General features: G+C 38.1%; 1 protein-coding gene across 7 annotated transcripts in view; it reads right to left on the bottom strand.

The window, feature by feature from the left end:
• Window positions 1-25,482, bottom strand: part of Mtmr3 (myotubularin related protein 3) — a 122,081-nt gene that overhangs the window by 7,970 nt on the left and 88,629 nt on the right. For 5 of the 7 annotated variants that reach the window (XM_078039700.1, XM_078039698.1, XM_078039702.1 and 2 more), the window contains 9 exons: window positions 19,696-19,792; window positions 16,714-16,827; window positions 10,936-11,144; window positions 10,138-10,269; window positions 9,075-9,186; window positions 5,649-5,844; window positions 4,367-4,552; window positions 1,924-2,094; window positions 575-720 (listed from right to left, as the gene is read on the bottom strand). In XM_078039700.1, the coding sequence (XP_077895826.1) occupies window positions 575-720; window positions 1,924-2,094; window positions 4,367-4,552; window positions 5,649-5,844; window positions 9,075-9,186; window positions 10,138-10,269; window positions 10,936-11,144; window positions 16,714-16,827; window positions 19,696-19,792 (1,363 nt within the window). Of the gene's footprint in view, window positions 1-574; window positions 721-1,923; window positions 2,095-4,366; window positions 4,553-5,648; window positions 5,845-9,074; window positions 9,187-10,137; window positions 10,270-10,935; window positions 11,145-16,713; window positions 16,828-19,695; window positions 19,793-22,973; window positions 23,051-25,482 lie in introns of those variants that run through there. The other 2 variants (XM_078039705.1, XM_078039704.1) reach the window with 2 other exon arrangements.

Here is a 25,482-nt window from a genome sequence, read left to right as displayed (position 1 = left end):
GGAGTGCAAAGCTCCCTCATAAGTCCTCCTATCTGCACTGCCTCTACCCTATGCCCCATCCATACAAATAAGTTAACAGCAAATGTTATTTTCAAAAGGCATTCTCCCTGATGCTGTTGTGGTTCCTCAACTGGTGGCAAGGGCAGACTGCTGATTCTTTGATATTACAGTATTTTAATTTATTACCCAATCACTCTGAATTTAATAAAGCTAATTCATAAGTAGCAAAGCCAACATTTCTATCATCTCACAGCATTTGCTTCCAAACTCAGAAGACAAATCAGAACAGGGAGGCAGGAGCAGAGAGTAGTGGATGAAATACAAACCAGGGTTCACAAAGAGCACAGAGGATGTACTCTATCACTGAGAAACTGCTTGGTGCATGTCGTAGAACAGGGCCCAACTCACTTCTGGAAACTAGGCTCTTTATTATCTTCCCAGAGAAAACTTTAGAGACCTAAGAACATGTTGTGGAGCCAGACAATATCATGATCTTTAACCATCCCTGGCATGTTTCCATACAGGAATATACCCACACAGGACCTGAGGCCTGTGGCATCACCCCTGAGCTCACCGGCTCAGGGGAGGATCATCAGGGCTGGTGCCTGGGACTGGATATGGTGCACAGCTGTCATCCACAGGGGTAGAAGGAGACGGGCAGGGCAGATATACTGCACTCCACAGCATCAGGTTACGCACATGGCATACAGGGTACAGTACCTGAAGAGGGGGAGAGGATACAGATTTACATATGTCCCAATAAGCATTTTAGAAATATCTGGAAAGATCAAGAATATACACCCAGCTCTAACACCCCACAGTGCTAGGACACTGATCCCTGGGGAAGCAGCATCAGTGGATAGAGAGCTATCTCCCAAAAAGGCCAATATAGGACTAGAGATTCTGTTTGGCAACATTTTTCACCTAAGCACCTCTTATGGGCATGAAAGTCTGAAAGGATCTTTTAAAGGTCCATTTTTTCATTAAGTATTTCTCAGGTCATCTTTATTGAATGACTTACTTTCATCAGCTTGATTTGCTACATAAGAAAGTGAGTCATTCTGTTACAGTGATTATTTGTTTCCTGTATTAAAGCCTGGCTTCAGCAGAAACTGTGAAACCTGCTTTACAGGATCATTTAAATTAATCATGTGAAAAGGAGGGTATTTTCTTCTTGCACTGTTACTCCTCCAGGAGGCAGGGTGAAGGAGGGAGAGAAGCAGTTGGCTTAAATCTTTGATCTGATTATTTAAATGTAATGAGAAGCATAGGAATAGCCCAGTTAAGCAATATAACTTCTGATTAACCTGCTTTGGTTTCTTATGGGTTTAAGATGCATTCTGAACAAAGGAATTTTACCATCTACTGACACGCAAATGTATGTGCCCCTTTTTCTCTGCTGAACAGAAGGTATTCCTTTGAGGAACAAAGTCTTAAAGGGCCTGCTAGCTCTCATATGAGCAGAGAATCACATACACATAATCAGTATCAGACCCAGTTTTGTGCTGAGACAGAAGCTTCAGAGGATATCATCACCTGGTACATGAGGAGGTGCCAGGGGCCTAGGAACAGCTCCTTCTGAGATATGAGAAGCACCCACAAAACAACTTAAGTGCTCTTCCACCAGTTAAACAAAACATGCTACGAATAAATTAAGCTCTGGAGGAAGTGCCAGAAAAGATTGGTGTCTAGGGTGGCAAAGTAGAAATGTATATTAAAACACCCTAAGCAAAGTGGTCAGAAGCAGGTCAGAGCATCATCAGAAAACAGTTCTTTCTGAGAATAGTGAGGGAAAATGGAAACAGTTCATCCATAGATAGAGATGCCTTCACAAAAACAAGCACTATTCAAACAGGGCTCCCATATGTCCCCCACCCCAAACTCATTCTGCTGATGACAGAGGAAAGACTGAAGGATACATACGGCTTCTGACTGAGAGGAATACAGTAGGTTTTTGAAAGCCTTGTTGCCAGCCCGAAGAAGCGACCATACAGAACATGTTCGTTCCTGAGTATGCTTTTCCCCTCTCTCCTTGGCATTGTTGCACAGGAATGTTCCAAAGAGGCAGGAATAGGTATGCTGCACCAGTTTCACCTATGGGAGTCCAATGAGGCAAAATCATGCAGTAGGGCACACATGGGAGCCCAGCAGAGCCATCTACCCCGACATGTCTGAAAGCACTTCAGTTTACGCTGTCAGGATAGGGAAGCCCGGTTGGTCACACAATAGCCTCCTCTTCATGCCACCAACTCCAGGGCCTGACTCTATCCACCAGCATTTCTGAGTTAAAGATAAACTGGTACACCCCCATTCCTCTTAGATTCCCTGTTCAACAGTCTCTGAGCTTCTGAGTTAACAGCCATCCTCAAAAGCAACAGAGCACAGAAGCTGGGTGCAAGAGCAGGTCAGTGTAAAACTGTGTCAAAGCTGAAAGCACATTTGTAAAACTATTTGTTTATTCCACAAATCATTATTGAACATTTCACTTGCCCCAGGCAGGACTACAGGTACCAGAGGTGATGGATATGCAGCAATTATCAACCAGCTTTCCTGCCCTGATGTAGCTTACTCTAGCTAGGGCAGAGGTGACAAATACTATGAAGAACAATAGGACAGGGTGAGAGGGACACCAGGCAGGGGCTAGGCTGTGGGAAGGCCTCACTGGTTGAGACATGATAGAAGGAAGAGAGGAGGTCATGTGGGTATCTGATGGAAAATGCTCTAGACAGAGGCAACCACAAGCACAATGGCTGAGGGGAGTACTTTTACAGTCTGAGAAATAGTTAAGAGGCCAGTGGAAGGGAGGGAGGGATAGGAGGAAACAAGCCTAGAGAGGTAACCTCTAGAATGGCCCTTTAAGCCATTTTAAAGACTTTGGCTTTTACTGTTTGAAATATAGTTACTGGAGGTTTCTGAGCAGGGGATGACATGGTCTGTCTAATGTTTTAGAAGGACTAGCTTGACTATATGAAATGAGAGTAGGAGATAATGGTGGCCTGGACCAGTGTGACACAGTAGAGGTGACAATAAATAATAGGTTTTAGACACATTTTGAAAGCAGAACTGCAGACTCTAATAGACTGAATGTGAAATAAGAAGGAAGAGTTGAAGACGGCATAAATGTTTTTGCCCTAAATGACTGGAAGGATGAAGTTGCCATGTGGTGAAATGGAAGACTCTTAAAAGATTAAGTTTGTGGGGAGATATAGAAATCAAGAATCAAGTTTTAAATGAATTAAGTTTGAAATGCCATTCAGACCTCCAAATAGAGATACCAAGTGTTCATGATTGTGGCTGAAGTTAAGTGTAGAAGTCTAAGATGAATGGATTCTCATCACATGGAGAGCAATTAAAGCCACTAGACTGGGTGAGATCCTTCAAGTAGTTACATGGAAAAGTAGCCTGGAGGATGAACCCTGGGGCATTCCAAGATTCAGAACCAGGGAGACCAAGAGGAATCAGCAAAGCAGACAGAAAGGACCAGTCAGAGAGGAAGAGGAGAATAAGAGTGGTAAGTGTAAGAGGTCAACTTGAAGAAAGTATTTCAAAAAAGAAACTGAACTGTGCCATTACAATTGAAGGATCAAAGAGATAAAGACTAAGCACTGATCACTGGGTTAGCAACATGAAAGATCATTGGTAACCTTAACAAGAGTAGCTTTGGCAAAGTGTTATGGTGCATGCCTTCCTGGAGTGGGTGAAAAGAACAGAAGAAATTTGAGATAGCTAATATAGGAGCTCTGCAGTAAAAGAGACCACAAATACAGGATAATAGCTAGAACAGAATGCAGGACCAAGAAAGGGTTTTGATAAGACAATATATATACATTATACTTTGTCTGTATGTTGACAGCTGTGATCTGGGAAAGGGAAATATGCCATTGCAGAAGGAAAGAGGAGAAATGCTGGAGCTAGCCAGCAGGACAAATGGAAGGAGATGGGAACTGTGTATAGCAGAACAGACAGGCTAAAAAGGACAAGGATAGTGCATCTTTTATCAAAGGAGAAGGGAGCAGAAAACTTTGGAGACAGTAGGGGCTTTGGTAGATGGACTGGAGGGAATATGGGACACACTAATTGCTTCTATTTCTAACTACTATTTAGGGTTTCTATCATCTCTTTTAAAAGCTAAGTTTAAAACAACTCAAGGTTTACAAGAAAAAAATGGTACATCTGGATTCACTAAGTAAACAAATGCCTATTTATTATTGTTTTCAAATAAAAATAGGAGAAAATAATGACCCCTCTACTTAAATTATAAAAAGGCTACATACTTTCATGTGAAATTTGGACCACTAATATTTGCATAAGTAACACCTCCAATTTTGATGGTTCCCAAAATGTAGAATCAGAAGCCCAAACTCACAAGGAATGCTTCATTGAACTCAAAAGAGCAAGGAAATTGCCTCTGAAGCTGATGAACGCAGTCAAGCCATTGCAGAAACACTGGGCAACGCTCGTTCAGATCATCCGAGTTCTCCCCATGACCGCACCGATCAGCAAACTTATGGCCAAAATCTAGCCACTCCATCTCCACAAGGACCTGGAAACCCTGCAGGGAGGCACCCAGGAAAGACAATTTGTCCTGGGCTATCCACACTATAGCAGTCCTGAGCCTGGTGTCACCACCAGCAACCCCCTTTAACAGCTTCCCAGTAGGTTCCTCTAGCCTAGGTCCATAGCCAGCTCCTTCTATTGGTACACAAGTCTAAGGAACTTTCTCAATTATCTGAACTCCATTCCACACTCACTGAAAGGGCCCTAACAATGCATCTTTGTTAACTAAGCCCCTTTCTTGAATTTGTTCATACTTTTAGCCTCCAGACTAACATCTTGAGGGGTGTGTGTGTGTATAAAATGAGTACCAGGGATTGAGCCCCAGGGGCACTTAATCCACTAAACCATATCCCCAGCCCTTTTTTGTATTTTTATTTAGAGACAGGGTCTTGCTAAATTGCTACGGCTGGCTTTGAACTCATGATCCTCCTGCCTCAGCCTCTCAAGCTGCTGGTATTATAGGTGTGCACCACTGTGCCTGGCACTTGAGGGACAATTTCCCAGAGAAAAATTAATATTTAATGTTTTATAAAAGCCATATATTCCCCCTTAATTTTCCTTTTATTTTGAATTTTGCACATTTGGTGCTATATTTACAAAGTCATTTTTGTAAAATCCTTCCCCACCCTAGATTTTTACAAATGTTTATATATATGTTTAAGTGTACTTTGTGGTTTTTCTTACTTCTTTAACCCAAAAGGAGGTTATTTTAGGGTCAGACTCCTTCTTGATAGAACACTCTTTTGGTAATATCTAGACCTATTATCAGAAGCAAACCAAAATCCTTTTTAAAGAAGCCTCATTTTCCTGGGTTAGCCAGAACTTTCCCATGTAGACAGACTATAAAAGAAAAGATCTATATTTCTCAATACCTTGTAACCTACAATCTGTCACACTTTAACAGGCATAAGAACTGCAGCAGGCACCTCTAACAATGTAGCTCAAGGTGCAGGAGGAATAATTAAAAACAAATTTGGTTTTCTTTAGATCTAATTGCTACCCCACCCCCCCAAAAAAAATGATTGTAAGACTCTCGGAGACCACCCACACTTGTTATACAGTACCAACTCCCACACTTTGGACACACTCACCTCTATGGTTCGGTAATAAGGGTCCAGCAAGAGCTTAGCCAGTGCCACAATCTGAGGGGTGCGGTCCCAGCCATCTGAACAGTGCACTAGTACAGGTCGCTGGTCACGATCCACAGCATGCACCACCAGAAGGGCCGACTTCAAAAGCACAGATAGGTGATGAAGCCACTTTGTGCTTTCAAGAGCTGAAAGCCAACTATAAAAATAGGAAGGGATGAGGTAATTTTTTATGATGTATTGATCATATCCAACGCCTGTCAAATAAAAAGCAATACCCCAAGATTTTTCTCTTCAAATGCGACACTGCCAAAACAGACAGAAAATCTGTTTATAAAACATGTCCAAAAACAAGACTCAGGCCTTACTCTGTAATAGAGGACATCCTCAGAAATAGGGACTGTATTTAATAAGACCACCTTTGGTTCTAACACCTTTGGTTCTTACATGCTGATGAGTAATTTCCCAGAGAAAATTTAAAAAATTAATGTTTTTCAGTCCATAGTACATACACACAGTATAAGAAAAGTGGAACCTTCTGAGAGATATTTCTAAGATGTAAAACAGAAGACATTTAAGAATCAACAATCCTTCCCAATAAGTTCTCAAAAAAAAGTAAACTTAAAAATATAAATAGTCTATAATGAGATATAAGCTGAACACTGGACACCACACATGGGGGGCTGGAGTTATAGCTCAGTTGTAGAGTGTTTGCTTAACATGTGTGAGGCACTGGGTTTAATCCTCAGCACCACATAAATAAGCTAAATAAAGGTATTGTGCCCATCTATAACTAAAAACAAATTTTCAAAAAAATCTGAATGGGGCTGGAGTTGTAACTCAGTAGTGAAGCATTTGCCTTATACATATAAGGCACTCAGTTTGATCCTTAGCATCACATAAAAAAATAAAGGTATTGTGCCCAATAAATAAATATATATATAAAAAATCTGGATGAGCCTAATAGGATGATTTAGACTTATGAAACTAGTCTACCAATGGCCACATGGAATTGCTAGGCTTTACCCAGACCAGAATGAGTAGGGATCTAGAAGAATCTTTTTTAAAAAAGCACTCAAGAATATCAGATAGCAAGAACTGCCTCTTGGGAGTAATCACCACCTGACACATTTGAGTTTTTGGTTTTTGTTTTGATTTTTTTAAATCTGTGTTTACATATGTTTCTTGTGCTTCTCCCTGCCCCTAATTCCCAAAAATGAGTTCAGATTTTTCTAAAATGCAAAATTTGTGGTTAAGACAAGTCCAGGTCTTCAAACAATGAGCCAGACAGGAAGGAATAAATACAGATGAAGAAGTGGTGGTACATCTGTTTCAGGAGTAACTGCCAACACTAGGACTACAGGACAAAGCCATAAAGGTCTACTAAATCTCAGGGAATGAATGAATTTTTAGAAGAGTCTAAGGAGTGGGGGATCTTCCCAGCCAGACAGGCAGACTACAGAATTAAATGCATATGTACTGATTTCATATAGATTAGTACCGTCTACCACCTGGACTGTGACTCTTTGGAGAGCTGACACTGTTTCCATCACAGATGTACTGAGTGCCTAGTATTCAGAGAGGAGACCTACTGTTTAATGAGCTGTAAGTCTTCCATCAGTAAAAACACAATATCAAGACTTTCTATCTCCTAGTAGATACTAGGAAACATTTTTTCCTGATGTACCAATTGTTTATTCTCATTCTTCACATGGCCGTGAAGGAAACCAAACTATAGGCTTAAGAGACCAGAAATGGTAAACAAAAGAATCAGTGTAGGTTTCTTTTGAACATGACTGAACCGTTATAAAATACCAGTTGGTGCTACCCTAGTCTAAGAGAAAAGCTGCACTCCTAAGTATGCCAGCAGAGGAGGTTCTGGAATACAGCACACTCCCCTGTGCTACTCTCAAACTGGAGCAGAAGCATCCCCTTATCCTCCACAACCCCAAAACACCACTGGGGATGAACTTAGAGCCATCCCATCACTACCAAAGCGGCTTTTTCCCCCCCACAAGAAGCTTCAGTAGTGCATTATGATTTGCTGCTTCTTTAATAAAATTCCCTAGATATTAATTTGGAGGAAGTAAGAGCTAATAATCTGAGTTCAAGAACTAGCTTTTCTAGCCCAGTGGCTTGGAAGACTGAGACAGGAGGATGGCAAGTTCAAAGCCAGCCTCAGCAAATTAGTAGACTCTGTCTCAAAAAATAAAAAGGTCTAGGTATATGGCTCGGTGGTTAAGTGCCCCGGGATTCAATTTCCATTACCAAAAAAAAGCTATTTTCATAATTTTAATATGGATGATATAAGAGATCACATAATTGGCAATCTATGTTTTATAGACAAAAAACTAAGACCTACAGTAGTAAAGTCACTTTGCCAGGGTCACAAACTCAGTTTGCGGCAGGTCTCCTGGGTTCTCAGCCAGGCACCTTCTACGCCTCATCTTAGAGGAAAGGGTGCTGCCAGATGGGTCCTGGAACTGTGTAGGAATTGCAAATAGCAAATCCCAAAGGAAAGTAGGAAGCTCCTTTCTTTGAACAGTCTGCCCACAAAGGACACTTGATTTAACCTAAGGGCTGAATGGAACTGTAATGAATTTAATCCTTTGCTACTAAAAGTCAATACAAGTGGTTTAGGCAGTACCTGATTTAATAAATCCAATAAAGAATGCAGCAAAATTCAATGTGATCATGAGATCTACTGAACAGGACCCAGGGAAATGACTATGGGCTTTAGCACAAACTCTAGAAAAAATGAATTCTGTCTTCTCTGGCACCAACTCTAGCTTCCTGAAATAGTAGAACAGGGGCTTTTAAATATTTATTGTCCATATTTGTTTTACAGAGCCCTGCTTCTAATTTATCTTGTATTCAAAGAGTACCCTTGCAGAGGGTATTACTTCACCTTCCTTATTACAAATGCAAACCATTCATTTTTAATGAGCAATAAAAATCATGATAATGTTCTCAGTAAATAAAAGTAGTTTAGAAATCAGAAGCAAGAATGAAAGAAACTGACCTAATGACAAGTTTAACCCATTTTAGAACATGAAGCGTAAACTGACTTTTTGTGGTAAAACAACCCAGTTCATAGGAAATAAGTGTCACTATAGGATTTCAGAAAACAAAGAATAAAAATGCTTTAGGACAAAAACAATGTGAAAGAGAAAGGGTGGGAGTCCCAGCACAAACAAGACAATGCTTCTGTTCTAAAAAGGACTGAGTTTTTTTCCTTTGCTGCACATTTAAAAATGTTTCAAAGGGCTGGGTTTTTCTTCCATCTCTGCTTTATGCTGCCTTGTTCCTGATGCAGAAAGAATATGTAAAAAGGCTAAAAATGTAACTTACGTGTACCATGAATCAGGAGAAGATACCTTCAAATTTAATTAACAACAAAAACAGAGCAATGTAAAACTAAAGTCTTACTTTCCCGGATCTGGCGTCTGTGTGCACAGCAACCTCAAAGACTGAAAACTCCTCCGGATAGAATGAATGTTTGCCATCCCCATAAACACAACTTCACAGTTCGGGTAATAATCTGGAAAGAATAACAATAAAGAGAACACAAATACGTTGAATTTAAAGCCTGCATGACCAAATTTAAAAGATGCAAACTGGCTATAAAACAAATCCATTGCAGCTGCTGACTAATGAAACTGCAATGCTGTGATGCTTGACTATTAATCCAGTGCTTTATTCAAAGAGGCAAACAGCACTTGCATTTTAGCTGTCTTTGTAAAAGAGGTGAAAAAGGAAGGTTAGAGCTGTAAAGAAGGTACTAACAAAATAAAAGCTATTATGTTTTAAAAGAAAGACCTATAAACTTCCATCTCATCTTTACTTCCTGGGCCTCATCTATTTGTGGCTCTGCAATCTCTCTGAAAAGAATCTGGCAGAACAGTGCCTTCATGCATTTAAATTTTACCTTGGTACAACTGCTTCCAATTTCCAGCTCAGGTCACACCTAAATAAGGAGCTTGGTACCTCTTCCTGCACCATCAGCCACAACTGGTACCAAGGAGTCTCTCTCCTCAGAGAAAGCCACCATTCAAACAGCAAAGGTGTTACAAGTCAGGACAATTTTTACCCCAGGTTTTCTAAGGAAAAAATCCCCACATGGAGTTTGCCAGGAGGCCAGTAAGGAGCATACCCACTGTCAAAGGCAACAAAAAGCTTTTAGAAGACTGAGAAATAGAGCCACTAAAGCAGCATCCAAATGTAAACAGGTCTTATGGAAGATTTGCTTTCTTTATCACCTAAAGGTTGGCAGGAAAGGAAGATTATTTGGCTTCACTGCACCTCCTCCTCTATATCTGCTTGGAAAAGAACACACAATTTTAAGAATATAAAGAGAAACTCTGGCTCTCTCAAGAAAGAAGGGGAGAAATATGGCTTGTCACTTATTTCAAATTGAGAACTAAGTCCAGGTTGGGCATGGGCTGGACTCATAAGGAGATAGTATTTGAGGACCATGCACCATCCACCTTACCTGGGCATTCGCAGCCTCCTCCTTTGGCTCGGTTTGCCACCGCTGCTGCATAGGAGCGAGCATCCAAGATCAAAAGCTTCTGCGGTTGGATGGCTAAACTCTCTGCTCCTGAAGCATTTGATAGAGAAGAATCTACGGACATCAGGAAGGGGAACGGGTAAAAACTAAATAAACCTGTGTCGCTGAGAACTGTGAAAACTAGAACCAGAGACACATGCCATAGGATCAAAAAACTCAAATGAAACCTCCTAACCAGACCTAGATAGATGAACTACTCTTAGTTTATTTTTTATTTTCCCTTCTTATTAAAAGTTGACAATTCATTTTCCAAAACCAACTCCTGAGATAAACATGGAGATCCACATAGCCCAACCTCCTATATTTCATTTCTACACCTATAGTCCAAAACTTGGTACCTCCCTACAAGGAGTATAGATACACTACAAGTCCCCATCACACTCATACTCCATTCTTGTCATGACAGCCAGGCTTTAAACAAAGAGTCTTCTGATTCTTGGCCAAGACTCAAGACTCCTCAAATAATCCCATCAAATTATCTTCCAGAAAGTACTAAACAAAAGGTCACTTCGGGCTGCCATTGTAGCCCAGTGACAGAGCACTTGCCTTGTACATATGAGGCACTATGTTTGAGCCTCAGCACCACATAAAAATAAATAAAATACAGGTATTGTGTCCATCTACAACTAAAAAAAAAGAAAGAAAAAGAAAAAAGGCCACTTCAAGAAAAGTTTCTCATATACTATAAAACTGCTGCTGTGGGTGCAGGTAGCACCTTACCAAACTCCACATCGGAAAGGTCTCCCCCATGGGGAAAGTCTCGGGAACTATTCCTAGTTGACAGCTTGCTGCCACCACTCGATCGTGAATCAGAAGCACAAGCTTTGGCTACTGACTGCACGAGGTGCTCATCATCTGCATTTCGCCAACCCCACCAGCTGACTTCTGGCTGTCCACAGCGGGCAATGACAGCTCCATTGCTCTGGTGCCTGTGCCGGGAACAAGAGAAAACAACTGTATCATCCTAAGGGTACATATTTAGGGAGGCCCATTCAAATGCTCTGCACTCACATAGAGAGTAAGGTACAGAAGTTTAAGCACATTAATGAACAACCTACCCTAGGTAAGTCCTGAACTGGCTTCAAGTTGTCTCAATATTAAAGAGGGCAAAAAATGTATACACCAACAATAACAACAAATCCAGTATGTATCTTTCTCAAGTACCATACCATCACAGAGATCTCTGTAAAGTTACTTAACAAAATGAATAGAGAAATATTCATTTAGAGAAAATAAATGAATACTCATAATTTCAATATTTGAATATTGTATTTCTAGGAAATAAAAAAATGATCTACAAATACTACATTAATTTTCTAGTCAATAACTAACTCCTCCTTTCTGATATGGTACCTAAATACCCTAGAATAATATATACTGAACTAGAGGGGAAAATGTGTTGCTTCACTGACTCCCGAAGGTCTACTGTAGCAACTGTGCACTCATGGCTGGCTTGGGCTTCTTTGTTTTAAAAAAAAAAAAAAAAAAAGATTGAACCCTGGCGCACTTAACCACTGAGCCACATCCCCAGCTGCCCCCTTACAGTGTGCTTTTTAAAAATTTTATGCAGGGTCTTGCTAAGCTGCTTAGGGCCTCATTAAAGTTGCTGAGCCTTCTTCCCCCCACTCTCCCCAACACACCCCAAACAGATCCTACCTTTGGAACTGAAAACACTTGCCTAGACAAAATCTGAGATTTCATGAGTCAAAAATTGCTCTTATTTAGGCAGATAGCTCAATAAGCCCACTATCCTTCCTCAGGCTCTTAGTAAAAGAACAGCAACTTCAATAAATCATACTCTGACAGATCTTTTTTCCCAAAGCAGAAATCATACTCACTACTTTAAGATGCTATTAAAACCCAAAGTGTTTTCTAATTAGGCAATTATAGCAATTAAAGGTTAGAAAAATTATTTATCACTAAAAAGGAATAAAATTCTGATACATGCTACAACACTGATGAACCCTGAATATGTTATGCTAAATATAATAAACTAGACACAAAAGGCCACATATTTTATGATTCCATTTATATGAAAGTATCCAGACTTGGTAGATAAAACAGATTGCTGGTTACCTAGGGGTAAGGGCACTGAGGAGGGAACAAGGAATGACTGCTAATGGTACAAAATGTCTCTTCCAGGTGATGAAAATGTATTAAAATTGATTGTAGTGACAGTTGAACAACTCTGAATATAGTATACTAAAAGTCATTAAACTGCACATTTTAAAAGTGTGAATTTTACATGGCATAGCTCAATTAAGCTATTTGTTATTGTTATAAAAGTAATCAGTTGGCAGTAAAAATAAATTATCAGAATAAACAGATGGTAAACAAAAAATTTAAATGTCCCTATTCTATAACTCCAAGGAAAATACTTATGTTTTACTTTCCTTTAAAATTGTTTTTTTAAAACATGTATAAGCATACACACAAACACATATATACGACACAGATGGATTTAAATAAAACATACTACTGAATCTATGTTTTTTCCAGGGAACAAAGTGAGAAAGACTATTGTTTTTAATCCTAAAGCTCATGAGCAATAAATTCAATTTGGCAATAATCAAATTCCCTGAAAATACCACTTTACTTATAGTTTTTAAATCCTCCCTCACCAGGAGAGACAAATATTGCTAACACCCTGAACTGGCTCATGTGCTGAATGAAGCCAAACTGGACATAAAATCTCATTGGTCAGGTGTGGCGATTCACACCTGTAACCCCAGCCACATAGGAGGCTGAGGCAGGAGAATCCCAAGTTTGCAAGGAGGCCAGCTTCAGTAACTTAGGGAGGCCCTAATCAACTTAAGCAAGACCCTGTCTCAAAAAAAAAAAAAATGAAAAATGGGTTGGGTATGAAGCTCAGTGGTAAAGCAGTACCTCTGGATCCAATCCCTTGTACCAAAAACAAATAACCAAAAAAAAAAAAAAGGTAAGAAAACCTCATTGATTTTTTAACAATGCCTTGCAAATAACAGGCACTGGGTAACCACTGAGGCAAATGACTGCAAATCTTCACAGAAGAGGTTGGTGGGACCTTTCCTGAGCATCCTCTTCCTCCACAATGTTTCCCAGCACTGCCCAAGAGGAACAGTAGATGGCACTTTTCAGTCTAGGTCTTGGATTTTAAGGATCAATGGCTATATTTCAACTGGACTACTGCCTTCTAAAATGCTTTAGACTTCATGAAAGAGAACTTAAACATTACAGTTAAAACTCACTAATTAAACAGTATTTCTATCACTTTAATAAAGAGAATGAGGAAAATTACAGAAGTTGAGATAGCCAATGGATGAGCCTCACCAAAACACTGAAAGCTTCAATTTTACACAGAAAAAACTGTTTTGAAGTATCCCCAATTTATAGGTTAGGCAAGCCCTCTACATGATTAGGAGTTACTAATTATCACCACATGCACAAAGTGGGGAGCTGTGAATCGCACTACAGACGGTGCTCTTTGCACCATCTTGCTATGTTAGAGCAATCTCTGTCTTCAGTTATAAATCCAATTAAGTGTTCTCTCATCACAGCAGGAGAAAGCCCTAATCAGGCATTGGTTCAGCATGGTGCTATCAAGTAACTGGCTACTGGCAACCTCAGGAATCATTACCACAAAATACAAAATATAACACACACACATACATACACACACACACACACACACACACACACACACACACACGTAACGTATTTACTGAATTTGGTGTCTGTCATATTCAGAAGCACTCTGCCACCTAGGCTGGTAGAACAGAGAGTTGATAGAGTGTCCCAAACATACTTCATGTTTCCCTTAAAAAATAAAAAAAAAAAAGCTGCCAACACTCAGATAAAAGATATATGTTCTATAGTTTGAGTCATTTACATCAAATAAGAATATTAGTTGAGAATGTTTTTCTAAGTTTTATATTCTATAAAGGCCTAAAAATAATGTATAAAATGAAACATAGACAACACGCAAAATTCCTTTTTACTTTTATTATATAAAAGTAATTGGAATTCTTATCTAATAAATATGATGTAGATATATAATAAATCACTAGATAGGTAGTGTGTTTCAATGAATATGTAATATTTTCTGAAGACATAAGGATTTCTAGTCATTAAACAAAAACTAATGAAATGTGTATCAGGACTTATAAGTTTGCCTTTCTAAAATAAAAAAAAACAGCTAAATAATATTGTTAATCCACTTGATTAACTGGTGTATTAAAAATAGATGATTGTGAAAACACCTAGAAACATGAATAATATTAAATGGAAGAACCACATATAAAACTGTATATCAATGATAACAAGTAAAGACCATTCTTTAATATAGAGTGGGCATAAATATTCCTATATTATAATAGCTGATGTGGTTATAAATAACTTAAAATTTCTTTCATATAAATTTTCTGGATTATGATTAGTATACTTTCTTAAGTAAATATTAAAGAATTAGAAGGTTTATGATGCTTTAAAATTAACCTTCATCTAATTTTACTGTTTCAACACTAAATATAAAGAAATTACAATTTTATTTTTAAGCAAGATTCCAAAACAGTAATTTTAGTCTAAATTTTGTATTTTATATAATATTCAACATAAGTTAAATTTAAATTAACCATAACAAGTTAACAGAAAAGAAATATCAAAATCTATTGCCAAATAAACAAGGTCAATTCATTAAAAAAAAAAAAAAAAAAGATATATGTTTTGGGGCTGGGATTGTGGCTCAGCAGTAGAGCACTCGCTTACCATGAGCAAGCTGCTAGGTTCCATTCTCAGCACCACATAAAAATAAATAAATAAAATAAAGGTATTGTGTCCAACTATAACTAAAATATATTTTTTTAAAAAAGATATATGTTCTGAGACAGAACAACCAGTTCCAGAAAATCTATCTGGCTTTACAAAAGCTATACCATGAACTTTCATTTGTAATCTTTTGAGAGACTTTCTCTGAAAAACTATAAGAGTTTTCACTTTTATGGTCTCTATAAAGGGAAAAAAGCTCTAGAGTTCATGCCCTCTAGAACAAATTTTAGAAAAGAAAAAAGGCTTCTTATTTTTATTATACTCTTAGTTTTTCTTCAACTAGTATTCTTAGGCTTCTCTGCCAAAAGGGAGATTCAATCACAGCCTTTAACTTAGAAAACGAGAGTACTTCCCCCTTATGTTCAAAGCCAGCAATCCTTGTAAATGCCTGCTCTAAAGCAGTTGCTGGCCAGAGCAATGGCTGGCTTCTTTCCCCATTCTAATGGGGCTGATCATTGATTAAGAGTCATAAATCCCTTCAGTTTTTACTGCTCTCCAATTCTTGTGTCATCCTTACCACTTGAGTGATAGGCAAATTTGGTGACCTACTATTTTAGGACTGTCTGAAAATAAGAGTGATGAAAACTGAGATTGAAAACTTAATGGGTTCTACTGAGCCATAGCAAAAATCTTTCCATCTGTATTCAGGGTGAGCATCAGAATTTGCCTTCAATGAACTAAATGAAAATCTGGTTATCTCCATAAGATCTCCACAAGGAGAGAAATCCCTTCCTACAACCTCGATATTTCAGTGGAATGCCTCCTGGCATCAGAGAGTTTCTAACTAATCCATTGACTTGGACCAATTAGTCTGTAAAGTGGAAAAATGAAATGGAGAATGCTATAGGATGTAATAATTACTTCCTAGAAATTTTAACATGATAGTGTAAAAACTGAGATAGTCACTGAATTATAAAAGCAGGGCTCAAGTATACAATCTACAATCTGCTCCAAACATTTCTTAAAGAAGAAGCTCAGTGTTTATAGGCCCTCATTCAGATGTCACAGTACATCTGCAAAGTAAGATGTATCTATCATTCCCCTTCTACTCATTAGGAAAAGACTGGGGTCAGCTAGGAGACTTACTCAAGGGCACAGCAAAGAATGTCAGAATAGGCTTGACCTCCAGTCTGTGTCTCCAAAACTTGTACTCCATCACCATTCTACCATCTCCTTCCAGAACTTGCATTCCTTGGTTCTCACAGCTTGGATATTTGAAATCTTCAACCAAGTTCAGCCCCACCCTTTTTCTCTAAATGCTCTCTCTCAAAACAAAATTCTTCCTCATGCTAAAGTGTCAATTACAAAGATAATCACAGATGATTCAACACTATTCTCAAGACTCAATTTCTAGGACTCACCTCTCTCAATCCAAAAGCCCTGCTAATATCTAAAGCTAAATGCAGTACCAGCACATGATCTTCTCACAGAATGAACTAGGAAGGATCTTGAAATAACAAGTCCATCTGCTTTTCTATTAAAATTTTCTCATCACTGTCAACTGAATCACCAGCTAATGCACAGGATGCATTATCAGTGTGTTACTAGAAAAGCAGCTTTAGCAATAAGGAAGCACAGACTTGCCTGGAAAGTTCCGTTCCCTCCCTAGATTAGCAACAGCAGAGACAGCAGACCACAAGTAACGAACAAGCAATAGCACCAACCAAAGCTGGGGCTAATCCATCTTACACTTACCTGTAGACAACAGCAGGGATACGTTTCCAGGACCTGAAGCTTGCTACACTTTCTAGCTCTTTATCAGTGATCCAGGCAGGCACTATGAGCTCTTGTGGATAACTACCACATAACCTAATAAGAAAGATGAAAAGGGGGATGGGGAAGGGAGGGAAAGACAATAGGTGAGCCAGCACAGAGATTCTGATCATGCTATTACAAAACCATTTAAAAGGCATGGAGGCATTAGTTGAGTTTTGGTCTCAATAGAATGAAGCACAATAAATGTTTGCTTATATATCTTTTGGATTGTTGCTTTTGATGTTACCTTTGAGAATCTGGCAATCTATTCAAGAAAGCAGGATGTAGGGGAGTTGAGGGGCACTCTCCTTATTTATCATAATTCTCTGTTGTAACAAATACATAGGTAATTTCTATCTACACAAGACCCAATTATTGGGGCAGGGGGTTCACCTCTAACAGACCTTTAGTCATTCAGACTTTTGTTGAAGGAAATGTGAAAAAGGTTCACAATTTCAAGTTTCCAAAGACCTCTTATAAGTAATTCACTCTTGATTTGAACCAAACAGATTGTCCTAATTACAGGTGACAGGAGCAGCCATGAGTATAAAGAAACAATACCACATGCCAGTGTAGGTGCACACTCACAGTCTCCTTGAGAGCCAAGTAAGTAATGTGAATGAGCTAATAATTATAATGTCTATAAAACACACTTCAGAACAAATTATATTCAAGAAGAAAAAAATTTAAAAAAAAAAAAAAAGAGAGAAGACATTAGCTGCATGCCAGTCAAGCTGGTGTCACAGGAAGCTGTTTCTGATAGGTTTGTATTTACAGGACAGTCTCTCTCTGTGGGTAACCCAATCTTTTTAACAGTGAAGCTTGCCACAGACTTTAATCCAAATCTTAACACACACAAACTCTACCACCTCCACCACCACCACCCTCTACTATTCTATGCATTAGAGGAAGAAATAGAAAAATGCACTTGATTGGGAATTGGAGATTTTGATCACTTTGCACCCTTCTCCTTATGATAACCGTTTTCTTAATTTCCAGAAGATAAAAGTATCACGAATTAAAAAGCCACTCAACTAAGAAAACAGCTATGATCAAGAGCAGTTATACAAACTTTCTAACACCTACTCCATAAATTTAACCTGGGACACAATGATCATGATTAATATTCTAACCATGAGTTTCATTCCTTTCATTCTGTTTTAAACTCAAGAGATGTGGCTCTCATTCTTCCTTTTATAGAACTTCACAATGACCCAAAGACTTGTTTTAGAGTGGAACTAGCAGACTCAAAGATAAGAAGTTAATTTTTTAAATCCATATTAGGGATTTTGTTTTTAAATAATTAAGTGTGTGTGTGTGTGTGTGTGTGTGTGTGTGTGTGTGTGTGTGTGTGTGAGAGAGAGAGAGAGAGAGAGAGAGAGAGAGAGAGAGAGAGAGAGAGAGAGAGAGAGAGAGAGAGAGAGAGACCCCTTCACAATGTATAAATGAACCTATTATTTTCCTAATGACTAATATACAAGCTTTAAAATGCTCGCACGCATTCTTGCACAGTACCCAGGATTGAACTCAGGGGCACTCAACCACTGAGCCCCATCCCCAGCCCTTTTTTCTTTTATTGAGAGACAGGGTTGCTTAGCACCTCGCTTTTGCTGAGGCTGGCCTTGAACTCAAATCCTCCTGCCTCAGGCTCACAAGCCACTGGGATTATAGGCATATGCCTCTATGTCTCGCTTAATTCAGGTTTTTGACTCACCAATTTTTCTGAACATTATGTTCATTATCGTTTAGGTACAACACTATCCAGAAGTCAGCCCTTAAGCAAGTACTAGCTGCTCACTCTGAGTAAGCAATTCCATTTTAGAAAAGGGGGGTTATAATCAGCAAAGCCTATAGTAATCTCGGGTTCTAAGGCTCTCCCTTCTCCAGTCTTCACTCTCCTTCTCTGCTGTGACTTGTCACTGAGAATAAGTAAAGATATGACAGACAGATCTGCAGACTGTGATTCTTCACAACACCCAGGTTTTTAACTCCATGGGTGAGGTCCATGTTAAGAGCGGTATACAGGGGTGGGGTTGTGGCTCAGTGGTAGAGTGCATGTGTGAGGCCCTGGGTTCAATCCTCAGCACAACATAAAGATAAATAAATACAGGTATTGTGTCCATCTAGTACTAAAAAAATATTTTTTTAAAAAAAGCTGTATACAGTAACAAGCTATAGTTTTTTCAATGAAAAGTGAAATACTGTGATGGTCAAACACAAATAGGCCAGGAAAATAGCTATCATAAAGTGAGGCAGCTCAAAGAACCAAAGGATGATTAGTGATGCAAGGAAACTTAAGAAAAGGATATATTAATTTAAATTTTCTGGACAATTTTGTTTTACAGAAACTCAGATAACCGAAATCACAGTAGTTAACTGTCTTCTCCCCACCAAACCACTTACATGTTTCAAGAAAACAATAGCTAAATATTTAATAATTATTACATTAATATTTAATGGGGAAATGATTATGACTATGAAGTTACTTTTATATCAACATATTAAAAGACCAGAATATTACTTGTGTCCATTTCATAAGATTCAGAATGAAATTACAGTTACAAAAACTAGTTTCTGAAGGTTTTGTCACTGCTTTTCATTGATCCTAATTCTCATGTGATGCCAAGTGAAGATGAGAATAATGCTTACCTACAGGTACACACAATATGATCTAGACATGCATGTGCAAAAACAACAGAGGCCTGGAGGGACAGAAAGGAAGATTCCTGGATCACTTTCCACTCCGGTGGAAGCAACAGAATGAAAGGCTCAAGAAGTACTTTGATGATCGTATGGTTAAACTTAATAAATAAAACCATTTCAAAGAAAATTCTGGGTTCAAATGTTCTTCCACATGAGAACTGGAGTTTCTGCAAAGGTGTTGGTTGTCAAACACAGTTTACAGGGACCCATATAACTCACTTATATTTCTCATTGATGTTAGAAATCCTCCAGGCGTTGTTCATATCAAAACCCATTCGCTCTACTTCATTCTTAAACCTTGACGTTACATGCTCCCCTAGGGACCACAGACAGCAGAAAGGAAAAAATGAATATCATTTTGCAAAACAGAATAAAACCATGGTTACCTTGTTCCATTACAGTTAAAAATATGTTAAAAGACAGGAATTGTATAAATAAGTCCAAGTTAAGATTTTTATGAAGAAAAAGGAAAAAAATTTAACTTTGATCAAGAATTGACTTATGTAATCTCTAATATCAACTATGAGGGCAACAGTGCATAGCTCATTTTACAGAGAACAAACAGACTGACAGATTATTATGGCTTATCTCTCTGGCCCTAAAACACATGTTCCTTCTTTTGACCATACTGGTCACTTTCATACTTCCACACTCAGACTGACATAATAAATAAAATTAATTAACAAGATCACCAGGAGTAATAATGATCTACAATACTTCATTTGAAACCTACTGTGTCTCATTTCAGAACTTGAGAATTTTCTGAATTTTAAGATTGTGCATATATTATACTATTAAGTTCATGATCTCAACAGGAGCTAATAAAGCATTGATTTTTTTTTTCTTTTTGTATACCAGGGATTGAACTTGGGGGCACTAAACCATTAAGCCATATCCCCAGCCCTATTTTGTGTTTTATTTAGAGAAAGGGTCTCCCTGAGTTGCTTAGGGCCTTGCTTTTGCTGAGGCTGGCTTTGAACTTGCAATCCTCCTGCCTCAACCTCCAGAGCTGCTGGGATTATAGGCATGCACCACCATGCCTTGCTGAATTTTTTTCCCCCTCAGTGAACTACATGGGTAATTCATACCAAGTGGGATTAATAAAGCTACAAGTAGTTTCCTGTCAGCTCAGATCAGGTCAGGTCAAGTCACCAAACAGTAAGAGAAGCCTTTTGGTTTTTAGAGACTTTGAGATTACAGAACTACAGTAGTAGTCATGGAATCCCAATTGCCATTACCCAAATGCACCAGGAAACACAATACTAAATTAAAGTGCTTGCTGGGCTCAGTGGCACACATCTGTTATTACAGAAACTTAGGAGGCTAAGACAGGAGGATCCCAAGTTCAAGACCAGCCTCAGGAACTTAGCAAGGCTATAAGCAACTTAAGGAGACCCTGTCTCAAAATGAAAACCAAAAAAGGCCGGGGGTATAGCTCAATGGTAAAATGCCTCTGGTTTCAATTCCTAGTACCCAAAAATAGGTAAAATCTGGCTACTTTGCATTGATGAATTTGGCTTTTTTCCTCATATGATAGCAATAAAGGTAAAAATGTACCTAACATAAAAGTCAGTAAGTCTGAAATATCTTCTTCCCTAAAACCACATTTACTAGAGAAATAAAATTATTAAAACAAAAACATTAGCAGACCCCTAACATACACAACCTGGTGTTACAGGTTGTAAAATAAATGCTGGTGAGGGCTGAAAGAAATCACCATGACAAATAAAAGCACAAAACAGACTGCTTTGATGATCAAAGCATAAAGCTTTCCTCTCCCTGGGAGAGGAATTACAGAATAGAAAACAGCAATTACTTGAATGAAGGACAATTCTATAAAACTACTTCCCATTTAAACTGCTTTTCTTGAGCTTAGACTAGGTATTATGTATTTCCTGAAGGAGAACTATAAAAAGATGATGTTCAGAGATGCAGAGAGAAATAATAGCTGAATCTGCTCCATTTAGAAAAGTTTTAGAAGCAATGTAGTAGGTTTCCAAATAGGAAAGAAAAAGCTATCCAAATGGGGTGCCATCTGTCAACAAATTGCAAGGAATATTGACCATGAAGAACAAAACAGGAAGTCTTTCATTCAAAAATCAAAATCTAAAGGCTGTAAAACTGGCAAATTCCAAATTCAGTAATGAAAGAAAAGATTCCTCCTTCTTCCTGGTAACATGTCCAAAATATTGCAAAGGCAAAAATACCTTTATTAAGGATGTTTTACATTAGTCTCTCCATCATAGCCAACATAAAGATCTTGTGATTTAAAAACAATCACTGGCAATAACCTACTATAACTACTAGCAACAATTTGCCACATAGAACCAACAGTTAAAGAAGGGCTTAGAATCACCACCCAGAGCACAAAATTCTGATCTTCACACAGAAAAATAAATACTGATTAATGACCATAGAAAATTTGTTATTTTATGTTATCCTATAAATCAGTGATCTTCACAAACTTTGAAACTATCATGACCCACAATATGAATTACATTGAAGTTTATATCACAACACAGTTTAAAATATTTTTACATTTATATTTTTGAAAGATTTTCACAAACAATACCCTTACCATGTGTGTGATGCATTTTGACATTTCTCATTTTAATTCATTTCTTTACAATTTGATTTCATGACCAATCAGTGAATGCTTTTTTAAAAAAAATCTGGGCTGGGGTTGTGGCTAGTAGCAGAGCGCTTGCCTCGCACATGTGAGGTACTGGGTTCAATCCTCAGCACCACATAAAAATAAAAAAAAATAAAAATTTAACAGCAGATCTTATAGACAAGAGTAATTCAGCTTTTGAAATTTGTGTTAAATGTTCACTATGTTTATTTAGCCAGAAAAGTGAATAAACATATTATATTCCTCATAAGAATTTCTACCTCAGCATTCCCATGTCTTAATTTATTCAACATTGTATACTTTGTAATATCAGAACTTATTTTAAATATTGTGACCGTAAGGTTTTTGTTTGGCTTTATATTTCCATTTCAACTCTTCCTGTCTGCTTCCTTCACTCCCAAATGGGGATCTGTCTCTTGTTAATGCTTAATATTTCTTATACTACAATTATAGACAATCCAACAATTTTCATTTCACTGGAGATAAAACGTACTTTAAAAAATAAGTTCCCTCTATCATAATCACAGAATCAATCTACATTCAAAAAAAATTCTTCCCCCCAAAATCTAGCTCATTGGGTGATTCTAGGTATTAAAACCCACAATACACACATGTCAAAGGCCTAGGATAAAAGAGATAGGCTCTTACCCAGCATGTGAGGAAGCAAACCCTACCAGACTCAGAGGGGTAAAAATTAGGTCTCCAAATTTTCAAATATGGAGGGAAGAATCACCCTTTTATATGTACAGAGATCCCAGAGAGTCCTCTAGGTACATACTTCCTGGGCTGTATTCAAGCCTGGATAAGACTGAGACTTATATGCTGTTAATGGAAAAACAAGAGGCACTTAATGGGCATTTCTCACCTGATGCTAAACTAGTAGTTGAACTGCCCAATCATCTGTCAAGACTCTAGACTAATGCTCTAATACAGAGGCATCACCAAGAAGCCAGCTGCAGTGAGGAGCAGGAAGCTGAAAGACATGGGAGAGAAGCTAAAGCTTTGAATCCATTCCTTGTATAAAGTGTGAGATGGGGCTAAGGACAGAATCAAGGGTTTGGTGAAAACTTTTACAGGTTTCACCACTGAACTCCAATAGCAATGCTAAGACTTTTTCCAAAGCTGATTAAGACCTAGAGTTATGGCCACAGTATCATTGGCTTAACTAAAATTTATATTAGTACCAAGATAATCGTGTGTTTTGGCCATTTTCCTCCTCTCTGATACATTCTAATCTTATCAAGCTAGGTGCAAAGAACTGATAAAAGGCTTTATTAACTGCTGAAAGACTATTAACTCTCAGGCTATGCTTGTGATCTCACATATTGAGGCAGATTATACAAAGGCATCACTTTAAAAAATCTCAAGTGTTGTCTCACCTTTCAGATGACTTATTAGAATGTGGCTGTCTGGTATGCTCATAAACGGTGAGTAATGAATGCTGTAGCCACAACCAACACTCAACAATAGTGGGTGGAGACAGGAGAACTAGGTGAACTGGCTTTTAAAAATACCACGAGTATTATGTTTCTTATTGAAAGCAAATTTTTCTTCTGTAGTCCATAGTGAAAATACATAAAAGGACAAAAGCCATAATACAACACACTTAAGGTCACTAAAATACAATAACATTCCATGTGAGCAGGGGCAGGTTGATTTCAGCATGGACCCTGTGTCTTGGGAAGGAACAAAGGGTAACCTTTACTCAGAGAATCTCCAACATTGGTTATGACAGCATTACCTTGTAAGTTGCATAACTTTCAAAGAGTCTTCACAAGCATTGAAGATAGGAGGCACCCAAAACATTTACTGAACTGAACTCTGTAGCATTAAAAGATTTGCTCTTTAGGACATCCAGCTGAATCAGTACGGACAGGAAGAGTATGAATATCCCAGTATGAAGAACAAAGGAGACCCAAGTGCAGAAAGGATGAATGACTTATCTGATACTATTTTCAAATAAATAGTATAGGTTTAAATTCAGGTTTTTGAACTCCAAAATCAGAACTTTACCACTTACATGTATAATAAGCCTGTGGGAAGACAGAGGACAATGTAGATATCTCTAAGTCCTGATGGCCAAGAAACCAGACATTATCAGGAAGAGAAAAACTTGGGGACCCCTCTTAGGGCAAAGCTACCCATAATTAAAAAGAGTGGGGTTCTGACTTAGCACATGTTAGGAATACCCTAAGAGTTGGCTTAAATATAAAAGAAACTGAAAGTATCAAGGGAATAAATAAATCTTCTTTAAAAGATGGGGACTTGGGGCTGGGTTATGGTTCAATGTATAGCGTTTGCCTAGCATGTGTGAAGCACTGGGTTCAATTCTCAGAACCACATCTAAATAAATAAACTCAATTAAGGTTCACTGATGACTAAACTTTTTTTTTTTTTTAATGAGGACTTTTCAGTGAAAGGAAAGGACAGAAGAAAGTAAGCCTTATTGACAAAAGCTGACAACCCCAAATTGGGGAATGTCCTAAACATTGGGGGATCCTAAACAAATCACAATTCTTATATAACATTATGAAGTATGATGCACTCTTAAATAAATTCATTATCCTAAGAGATGGTGGAAACTAAAAATTTAATAAATAAGAGGCAATGATTAAAAACTCAGAAAACATAACACGTAAGATTCATACACTTTGTTGCCTGTAAACTTGACCATTAAAATCCTCCAAACTTGAAAAGAGCCATAAACAAATCCAAAAATAAATTTAAAATATGACAGCATCTCAAGAAAAATGAAAAACAGGAAAAAGAGGGGGCACCTATCAAGAAAGGAAAGTGAGAAACTTTCAAGGTGGGGACTGTTTCTTGTGAATGACTGGGTTCCACCAGCATAGACAGGCTCAGTAGACTGTGGATTCTGAGGCTGCCCGCCAAGGCTCCATGAGGGTAGGTACCTCTGCTCTTCACAGTAGGTAGCCATAGCACCCCACACCTTGGCTTTCAAGAACTGAGAACTGGTTTTAAGTCCTACCTTGCTTACTGACTAGTAGTAGAACATGGCAACAGGTTTTACCTTTAAGCTCCCCATTTCTTGTGTTTCTTTCCTTTTTCTGAGTCTCCATTTCTTGGCTCCTAAAACAAGGATACCAACCTATCCTGCCTGATTGATGAAGTCATAAGAATCAAGCAAAAGTATATATCACACATCATTTAAAGTAAGACAAGGCTTATGTTTGTCATAAGCATTTTTATTAAATAGGACAAGAATCTGAACCAAAAGCTTCCATTCCATCATTGATGGGTCAGGAAACAAAGTAATATAAACATAGCCCCTTTAGCCTCAAATGTTTTAAATGACCAGGGCAGACACCAAAAATTGAAGATTCAGTATTAAAATTTCAGGTTTAAAGAAAAAA

Source organism: Ictidomys tridecemlineatus, chromosome 2 (genome assembly GCF_052094955.1).
Source record: "Ictidomys tridecemlineatus isolate mIctTri1 chromosome 2, mIctTri1.hap1, whole genome shotgun sequence".
NCBI classification, from domain to species: Eukaryota; Metazoa; Chordata; class Mammalia; order Rodentia; family Sciuridae; genus Ictidomys; species Ictidomys tridecemlineatus.
This window is presented reverse-complemented; position numbering and strand designations above follow the sequence as displayed.